This window comes from Pelmatolapia mariae, linkage group LG1, assembly GCF_036321145.2.
Source record: "Pelmatolapia mariae isolate MD_Pm_ZW linkage group LG1, Pm_UMD_F_2, whole genome shotgun sequence".
Taxonomy (NCBI): Eukaryota; Metazoa; Chordata; class Actinopteri; order Cichliformes; family Cichlidae; genus Pelmatolapia; species Pelmatolapia mariae.
Window position 1 is genome coordinate 7,955,185 of NC_086227.1, and position 9,788 is coordinate 7,964,972.

The 9,788-nt window shown below is 43.9% G+C and overlaps 2 protein-coding genes across 4 annotated transcripts in view; one reads left to right on the forward strand and one right to left on the reverse strand.

Moving 5' to 3' along the window:
* The window catches only part of nav2a (neuron navigator 2a), a 99,756-nt gene extending 95,712 nt beyond the window's left edge, over nt 1-4,044 (forward strand). For all 3 annotated transcript variants that reach the window (XM_063471029.1, XM_063471038.1, XM_063471048.1), the window contains 4 exons: nt 134-330; nt 411-529; nt 807-1,007; nt 1,148-4,044. In XM_063471029.1, the coding sequence (XP_063327099.1) occupies nt 134-330; nt 411-529; nt 807-1,007; nt 1,148-1,273 (643 nt within the window). In that variant the 3' untranslated portion in view covers nt 1,274-4,044. The remainder of the gene's footprint in view (nt 1-133; nt 331-410; nt 530-806; nt 1,008-1,147) is intronic.
* A 468-nt stretch (nt 4,045-4,512) lies between these two features.
* Nucleotides 4,513-7,281, reverse strand: dbx1a (developing brain homeobox 1a). Its single transcript, XM_063481095.2, has 4 exons — nt 6,918-7,281; nt 6,699-6,800; nt 4,932-5,134; nt 4,513-4,806 (listed from the first exon to the last, which is right to left on the reverse strand). Exons 1-4 carry the CDS (start codon nt 7,279-7,281, stop codon nt 4,513-4,515), a joined length of 963 nt encoding a protein of 320 aa, XP_063337165.1.
* Between the last annotated feature and the right edge of the window lie 2,507 nt (nt 7,282-9,788).

Consider the following 9,788-nt stretch of genomic DNA (forward strand, 5'->3'; position numbering starts at 1 on the left):
GTAGGCTGTCGTTGTAGAGCCTGGCAACTGAATGCTTAGATTCACATGATCTTAGTTACAGCTTCTCCCTTCAGGACAGGCAGTAGGATGTTATATTTCTGAGTCCTGATATACCTGTGTGATCTCTGATCAGGTGGGTGCTGTGTGTCAACCACATGGAGCCAGTGAAAGGTTTCCTTGGCCGCTACCTGAGAAGGAAGCTGATCGAGATGGAGATCAGCAGCCGAACACGCAATGTAGAGCTGGTGAAGATTATTGACTGGGTCCCGCGGGTCTGGCACCACCTCAACCGCTTCCTGGAGACACACAGCTCCTCTGATGTCACCATTGGTGAGAGCATGCCGAAGAACAGGGAGTGCATAGATGCCAGTGTGGAAGCAGTATTTATACCTCTGCTCTGTGGTTTGCAGGACCCCGTCTCTTCTTGTCATGTCCCATGGATGTGGAAGGCTCCAGGGTTTGGTTCACTGATCTCTGGAATTACTCCATCATCCCCTACATGCTGGAGGCAGTGCGTGAGGGACTGCAGGTTGGGCTTAGTTTTTGTTTGGTAATATGTTTAATAACTCTACATTCTTCTCTTTCACATTTTTCACATTTCATCCAAGAATCAGAAGCTGTGTCTTCTTTCATTTCTGTTCACATATGTTCCAGCTTTCACTCTTGTCTGCTGTAACTTTTAGTTATTATTCATAAACCTGAACCTCAGGCAACAGACTTGTTTTTCAAAACTGTTGTCCTAAATTCTTTGTCTACCTCGAAGCTTCTCTGGGTCACAGTTCTGATGTTCGTCTCTCTCTCTGTAGCTGTATGGCCGCAGAGCTGCATGGGAAGACCCAGCTGCCTGGGTGATTGACACCTACCCGTGGTCAGCAACCCCCCCTCCAGGTGACTGGCCCCCGCTGCTGCAGCTCCGGCCAGAGGATGTCGGGTTCGATGGCTACTCAGCCCCGAGAGAAGGAGTCAGAAAAGAGCCGCCACAGAGTGACAGTGACGCAGACCCACTGGTGAGTAAAGAGCAGACTGTGATGCCTGTTTCTGTTCTGAGCATTTAAACCAAATGCACAGTGTCTACTATAACCTGTGTGTGAAAGAAACTGCTTCGTGCATAAAGCTCAGTCAAACTGACACTTAGTTGTGCCGACAGATGAACATGCTGATGCGTCTGAAGGAGGCAGCGACCTCGTCGAGCCCACAGAGCTACGACAGCGACTCCAACAGCAACAGCCACCAGGATGACATCCTGGACTCATCGCTGGAGTCGACCTTGTGATGCTATCTAAAGGCAACACCAGCATCACTTTTAAAAATTCTTTTTTTTTTCTTTTAAATAATAAGAACTGTTCTCAGTGTGAGAACTTCCTTTTGAGGGTTGAATTTCATGCCACAAAATCCAGCCACCTTAATTTGGGTGCAGGTAACCCAAATACTTTAAAAAAGGAAAGAAAAAAAAGTGAAATTGCATTTCAGTAAACGGGCAACAGAAGTTTCTACTGCACTGCGCTGTTTGTCCTGTTTTTTTGTGTTTTTTTCCCTTCACCACTGTGGCCCGTGGCTCCTCTCTCTGGAGCCTGACATGTATTCCAGACAGACAGAAGAAAAGCACACAGCCTGTCGCTGTTGGCGAGGCTTCATCATTACCATCATCACCAGCCATCAGTGTACTTAAAACACCAGCCAGGAGTCCTCCATCCTCCACAGGGCTGCAGCATCGGTCCAAGGACATCAGGCTAAGACACTACGGGTCCTGCCAAGCTGTAGTGTGCCAGAGCTGCCTGCAGATGGTGATACAGGCCCTCAGCTCTGGAGCGTGAGTGAACCCTGTGCTTCAGCCTTCTGAAAACATTTATGCTGCTGTGGGTTGAATGGATGGAGGAACAGCCAGCCACTTTCTTGCTCCTCCTTCTCTTCCATTGCTGAAGTTGCCTGTGTGATCACTGGAGGATGAATCGAGCCAAAGTGAATGTTCAGTCTCATAGCATGCCTGATCTCACTCCAACAGACTTCTCAGAGAGATCATTAGTTGTCCATCCCAAACTAGCAAAGACAAAAAAAAAAAAGAGTCCATCGAAGGACATGTGTCCATTAAAACCAACTAAGCGATGAGTTCCTACCAGACAGACCTGAGCGTGTTTGTGAACATGAAGGGTGATGTTCACAACTGATGGCTTTCTATATGGTACCAGAGAAGTAAGCAAATACTGTAGCAAAGTTTTGTCTACACCGTGTTTTAAGAAAGAACCTTATGAAGGCAAGCTTAGTTAGTTGAATCAAAAGTTCTTATCACAAAACCTACTTACACTTTTTTTTGGTATTTTATTATATTGCACTTTTTCTTTAAGGTCCACAGAGGTTATAATATGGCATTATAGTTGAGAAATTATTATTCCAGTAAATCTAGAAGGATAACATGTAGGTTTTACAGGCTAAAGAGACAAATATAAACACTTACTTCCTGAGAAAAGCTTTTTGTTTCTTTTTTTAATCCACAGCATCTGTAAAGTAACTTTTAAAAAACTGCACAGATGAAAATCTCTTTTACAAAATCCCTTTAAAGTTCTCACAAAAAGATTTTTAAATGGAAAGGGCACTTAATGGGAAGTTATCATCCACCACAGCTAGATTTGTCCTTTTTGAGGCATTCTTCTCCTCTAGCTGTGTTACAACTTCACCGTGCAAGTCTGTGAGCTTATGCTTCAACCTCCTTAGTAAACGTTTGAGATCTCCATGCACATTAGCCCCAAGCAGGCGGTTGTAGCACAAAACCCTTTTGGTGCTGGACTGAATTCTAACAAACAATGCCTTACTATTTTCTACGTGCATTAGTGGATTCTTTATTCCTCTAAATGGCTGTAAACTTGACAGGGCTCTGAGTCGACTCTCACCTCGAGCGACTGCGGTTGTCGAGGAGTGATGCTGACCTCTCATCATATTAATCACCAATGCCGCATGATTGAATACACATGAAAGAGAAGTAGTGCTTTTGTATGCATGTGTGAACTGAGAAGATGGTGTAAATATTTGGACCACTATCAAGAAAAAGATTCGGATGTGTTGTGGTGCTCAATACCCGAACTTAACTTATTGGTGGTTGATCGGGTGAGGGGAACTTTAAGAAATAGTCTTTAATTTTTTTTTATACCTCATCCACATCCTTGAACTGTGCTTCTGCCACACTTATTGTCTGTTTTTATGTGATTTGTGATGAACAAAACTGTCATAACTACATATTGAGCTAATTATGGAAAACTAGTGCATACGCTGCTTTGTTTATATTAATATAATTAATCAGAGGTGAGATAAAAGTACTTGTGGTTGAATGATAATAAAAAGCGGTTTGCCATTTTTTCAGTAGCTTAAAGAATTACGAATATCGTACTTTTGTTTTAAGCCTCCCAGCCTGCCTTCTGGGAGGGGTGCTTAAAGCTGGGGTCATGGAGTCCAGCGCGACTTTCCATGTTTTTCTCACCTATCCTATGCAACATTCATTCTGATCTCCAAATGGAAGCCAAAAGCCGCATGCGTGTTTGTTTTCAGCACTGCCTCGAGATGTACAGCGTGGAACCAGATATGTGAAGACTTTTCAGATTTGTGGCCAACGTTCTTTGTCCATTAAGTGTGTCTGTGTATTTCATAAGGCCTCTCCTGCTACTGTCCTCGTAAGCACAAAGAGACTTAATTCTGTTTGCGTGTGTAAACCCGCTCTGAGAGGTGTGGATTTCTATCAAGCATTTGACTCGTCTGTTGATTTATTACTCACAAACTCAATGAATGTTTAGCCTTCTTAGCAATGTACTTTTTTTTTTTTTTACATGTAACATAATTTTGTAAATAGTTGATTATTGTGCAGCATTTTGATGACCTTTTTCTAGCCAATTTGTTACAGTACTTGAAAAGGAGTATTTTGTGTACAGTCTCTTTACATCAGAGCAGATTGGTGCAGTTTCTCATCACTGGTTTGTCCGGGGCTCAGAGAATTAAATTTGATATCACTGTACTAGTCTTAAGTTATTGTGATTCAATAAAATTAATAATTATTTATGATTGAATGGTCAAACTGTTATCTTAAAACTACACACACATACACGTGACTTGGAATTGTTTACAGTTTTATTTGATTTTTGTACAAAAGGTGAAATAAACATATATACAGCACATAATACAACATAGTTATTAAACAAATTGATATAAATTAACAAAATAGCTACATTTTTCAATAAACAACTCTATTCAGTGTCAATGTAAAGTAACGCAATATTCTTGGCATAAAACTTCCATACGAACTTGTACAAAATACTGTACAATTGAACAAAGCTGTGCAAAACAGCAAACTGTGTCTCAGTAGCAGATCCTGTCCAGTGCGCATGCACAGATGAAGCCACAAACATGGGTGCAACTTGTTTGAACGGCGACGTTGATGGTTTGTCACAGCGGCAGTTTCCTGCTTATCTGGTCACAGTCTCATAAAAACAGATCATGGGTTATAACTCTATACTCGCTTTTCAAAATAAATTAAGATACTGTTATCTCCTCTTCATCTGACTCCGAGAAATCCGAGTGCTTACTGGAGAGGGAGGGAGAGGAGATGGTGGAACCTGCCGCCCTCATTCTCTCTGTTCCGAACTCCTTTTCTTCTTCCTCTTCCTCTTCGTCCTCGGCTGAGGACTTCTTGCCCACATCGCTGAGGTCCGGGTGCGGGTTGGCTTTGGTGGGCAGCGTCTGCTCGCGGCATCCACCGGATGACAGCAGCTCTCGTTCCTTGGAATTTCTCCATTTCATCCGTCGGTTCTGAAACCAAATTTTTACCTGCAAGAAGGAGAAAATCATGAGTGGATAAAGTTGTTTGTCGATAATGGATTAGTCGTTAGAGGATTACGAAACTGGTTTTTACGCACGGCGTACTGAACATTTTGAGCACTTGCGAGTTTTACCTGCGAGTCTTTTAGGCCAAGTTTAGATGCCAGCTTCTTCCTGTCGGGCTTGCTGATGTATTTCTGTTTCTGAAACATTTTCTCCAAGGCTTTGCGCTGCACGTCGGAGAACACCGCCCTCCTCAGCATCCCTCTCCGGGGTTTTCCTCTGGCTGCCAAGGGCCACGAAAAAGTCCCCGGGATTGGAACAACGGATGAAGATGCTACAGTGCAGGAAAAACAAAACAGAAAATTAAGTGGAAGCAATTAGCATCGTTTTCAGTCATTAAAGACAACCACCATGCCACAAATGTACCGAATTGCTGTACTTAAAACTGCCTGGACATGAGACCATGACATGGCCGCATGAATATAACAATTCTGCGTTAGGACCAGCTTTCAGTGGATTATTATTTGAAGTTTCCCTTTTTGGAACTGTGCAATGCTCATGCGTCCTGAGTGAAATGGCACGAGGTGACTAATTAGCACATTGGCCGGTCCCCAACCGCATTGGTATGGTAAAGAGGTAGCATATCCTTTAAGGAACCCTGTGAGGGCGGATAGAGGAGTTAATAAACCGTGAACGGTAATTGTGTAGTAATGAACTAACGGTGAAAAGACTCTGGACAGGCGGCGAAGGCCATATATTATCGCAACAAAAGGAGATTTACACTTTCAAACTAAACACAACTGCATACCAGAATACTGATGCTTGGATGGGGGAGTGAAGAGTGGAGGGGAATGGTGCTTTTTTTTCGTGCCCTCAAATCATTTTCATTAAATGAACACGAAAAGCTATTCAGGACGCTGGAGTTGTTTTGTTGAGGCATTCAGCTGAGCCCATGAAAAGACTCCATCTCTATTATGATTTGTCTGAATGAAAGACTAGCGACTTTATAGACTTTTCTAAGAGATTATTCTTTATCTCAAGTCGATGATTGGCCCGCTCGGAGAAAAGAGAAACGTTTAAGGCACAGACAGAGTGGGGATTTGAGGTCAGCGGTAACCTATCCTATGAGTCGCCCAGCATGCAGAAAACTTTTCCCCGGCTGTGCCAATTGGAGCACAACTGGGATTTTTATTATTATTATTATTTAACGTTGGAAAATCCCTCTCTCCCGGCGAAGGACGCTGTTCCTGTCCGCACACTACTGCCTGGACTCCCCCTTGACTGCAGCTGCCCCGCGCTCGCAGCAGCACCAAGAACAACGACGCGCTATGTGGTCTTGTGAGAATATTGAAAACTCTCAATAGCGCCTAATAGGGAAATTAGTGCATGACTGGTTCACGCCTTTGGTCCGACTGGTAAAAGTCACTCTCCGGGTTGTGTGGGTGGTTCACCCGGTGGGAGCTGACCAAATTGGTCACGGTGGTGAGGGCTTTGTTGCCCGCCACAGTGGCCCGCTGGCCCCCCGGACGCTGTGGGAAAACGCGGTGCCGGGGAAATGCCAAAACGCCCCCCAATGGGAAGCAAGTGGGACTATAACTCGCCACCCCGCCTCAAATTTAGAGCGTGACGATTTGGGATAATTGGTTAATTAGGGGGTGGGTGTGTGGGTCCACGCAGAGGCCAGAGCCAGCGGTCCCCATTAATGAGACAGTGATTTCTTCTTTTCTGGCTGTTTGTTTCCCTTTCTGCTTCTGTTTTGGTTAAAATATATGACAGGAGGGGGTGAAAGTGTTTTACATTTAAATGCAATTAGTACAGACACAACTCTAAAGGCTAAAGAGAGTCATCGATAAGGAAGAAGCGAGTAAAAAAAACCCAAAAACAAATGTTGTGCCTACCTGGTAAATAAGGCGCCCTGAATATGGGATGAAAGGTTGCGTCAAAGCAGGGGATGGGGAAGGTCTTGGTGTTCAGACTGTGGACTGCAGGGGGTGAGGACGCTGTTGAAGAGCAGAGCATGTTAAAATCATTCCTTCATTTAGAATAGAAAAAAGTGGCTCTAAATCAAACGCATGCGCGTAAGGAGAAAGCAGAGCAATGGTGTGGTGTCTACTCACCCGTCTTTGGTGAGGGTGCGAGGATGGCGTTCACTCCAAACTTGAGAAAACTCGGGTCCTTGCTGTTCGGCACCGATGTTTTAGGTGAGCACGATTCGCGCGTCCCCGTACCCGCCGCTACCGTGCGCTCCGGCGCGCCGCCGGTGGACACGGTGGTGGTGGCTGTTGGCACGGAGGCGCTCGCTGACGGGACAGTCCGGTTTATAAAGGCGGCGGGACGGCTTATCCGCAGCAGATCCTCCACCAAGAAGCTGGAGTGGGTCTGGAAGGCCGACGGCAGGGTCTGGTGGAGCGGGAGAGCCGCGGCGGGCCGGTACAGCCCGGGGTAGAAGGCAGGAGGCGCAATAACGCTTGGGATCATCATGGTCCCGGCTTTACGAAAAATTCAAATACTCCTTGTGTCAGCTGGGAGAGAATCAGTCTCGTGAACGGTTGCTAACTCCTCTGGTTTCCTCACTCTGGGGAGAGAAGTTTTATAGCAGCCTGCCCCCCCTCGGCCCTCCACTCAGGGCTGACAGCCTCAACAATGGTGCTCAACAAAGTTCTCCACATGGGTCGCTTTCATGCAGCATCTCCCGGGCCGCTGATTGGCCGGAAGACGCAATTTATGATTGTATTAGACTTCATAAGCAAGTATCACACAATGTGGGGACCACAAAGGAGGCTCAGTCATCAATTTTGCATGTTGGCTACTTTCCTTTCAGTTTGTTTTCTTTGGCAGAGCCAAGCGCCCTAATTAAAGAGCAATCTTTGTATTCAGGTATTATATTGGGAGATTTAATGACTGCTTAAAAAGATATCATTCCTTTTTCGCTTTAACGCTCCCCTTCTGCTATGCGGGATTTAAAAGAAAAGCTTAGTTATTATTTTAATCTATTGTCAGTTATGCAAAAAATAAAAATCTTGGGGTGGATTTCTTTAAAAAAAAATCAGGTGAGATTTCTATTTGGCTGTCATTATTAGAATAAACTGTAGTCCGTTTTTATTGTTAAACCTACACCTTCTACATCAGTTGCAGACATGGGCTGCATCTCAGATGTAAATCACTTTTAGGGTTTCATAGGATTCTCAACACTCAATCTGGCCCTCGTCATGGAATAATGTCTTAAACGGATTTCTGCTATCAAAACGCTTTAACAGATGTGTTAAATATCACTCTTTTTTGCACAGGCTTCATTCATTGCGCACTGAGCTGCGGCTGTGCGCAGAGTAGAAGTGTGCGGCCTGAGCCGTGCGCTCATGATCCTGTTAACCATGAACTAACTGTCACCCTCAGCTGCGGAGGAGGCGCCCCTCGGCCTTTCTCCCCTTCCTTCTCTCGCCTTCAGAAAAAGCCCAGTGGAATTAAAAAAAGAAAAAAAAAAAAAAAAGAAAGAAAGAAAAAGAAAAAAAAGCCTTATTTCTAAAGACGGTTTTGTTCTGCTATTTTAACTGGCTGAATAAAAGTGCATCTGTGATTTGATTTAAAACGCATTCATATGAGCGGACACTGAGACCCCATATAAAACTCTTATTAAAGCGACTTGGAGCCTGATAGTCGTGTTCTGTCAGCTTTCCCCCCCAGAAAACCTGTTAAAGCAGCGCAATCAGGCGAAAATGCGTTACAGACTCAAAGAGAGGGGGGGGGGGATCCCAATTGTTGCCAGTATTAAACCCAATTAAAAAACAAACAAACAATTAAAATAAAACCAATCTGGAAGAAATATGTGGCTTTAAAATGTAAACAAAAGTTACAACTTGATTTTATTAAAATATGTCATTTAGCTCCAGATGTTTTTTCGTTTATATCTTTTCTTTGAGCTCAAGAGTCCAACGCTCAGCGCATTTTAGGCCTTAATTACGTTTCTTTATCAAAAATTCATTTTGATCACACTGATTATTTTCATTTACACATATGAAACTCATTGCGTGCAATTTTTCAGTCTCCTTTAAAAAAACAAAACAAAAAACAACAACAAAAAAATAGAATAGTTACACTCTTTAGACCATATTTTAGTTTGTTCTTGTTTTTGAAGAAAATAGGTTCACTGTTAAGTGGAAGATCGAGTTAAAATCTGACATAATTAAAAATCAGCCTTCCTTCCCTTCTCTGAGTTGCATTTCTGTGTGAAGCAAAGCTTCATTTGGGATCAGCTCAGATCATGATTAGCACTTCTACGTCAGTCTAATATAAAGTGGCCACAATCCGATAATTAAAAGGGAACGCCTCCGTGAAATGATTCTTTAAAGAGAGTCAGCGCTTATAAGAGGTGCGTCTGCGTTATTCACAAGCGCAGGACGCACAAACAGGCGTTAACACAGCGCTCCGTCCCGGCAGCTACACCTCCGCTAAGTAACGAGACCTTCAAAGCTTTTTTATGAGCCTATATTCCTTTACTTGGCCGCCCGAAATCCTTCTTTTGTGAGCGGTAAGCAGATGGTTAGCAGGAAGCATAGGCTTCTCTGGCTGACCGAGACTAATTTCTACGAGCTTTGCAAGCTTGCCACGTCCCCGCTCCTTTACCAGGCCGAGTAAAAACAGCTGGCTGCGGCTGAATTAAAAGCCATTAATAGCGCATCTCTCAAACATTAACACTAACGAACCTCCCTCCCTCCCTCTGTCAGAGCACGATGCAGTCCATCACTTTTATACAATCATCCCGCAGGGATTCAGATACTCACAAGTTAAAGTTTAGGCGGCACCACGTGATACTCTGTAGTACAAGCCCAGAAGTGTTTTATAAATCACTGCGAATGTGTGGATCCGCGGTGGTATTTACCGTTTAGTTTTTAATGCGTCAGTTTGACATAGCAATATTATTCATATTGCCAGTATTATTTATAGTACTCAGAATATCCTGATAGCCTTTGATAGGCCTGTCTGTATAGGGA

Excerpts from the sequence above, each read along its gene's own strand:
- dbx1a (XM_063481095.2), bottom strand. The coding sequence starts at position 7,281 with ATGATGATCCCAAGCGTTATTGCGCCTCCTGCCTTCTACCCCGGGCTG. Across the intron at positions 6,801-6,917 it reads CGCACCCTCACCAAAGACGG|CGTCCTCACCCCCTGCAGTC; the intron begins GTGAGTAGACAC and ends GCTCTTCAACAG. Across the intron at positions 4,807-4,931 it reads TTGGCCTAAAAGACTCGCAG|GTAAAAATTTGGTTTCAGAA; the intron begins GTAAAACTCGCA and ends TCCTTCTTGCAG.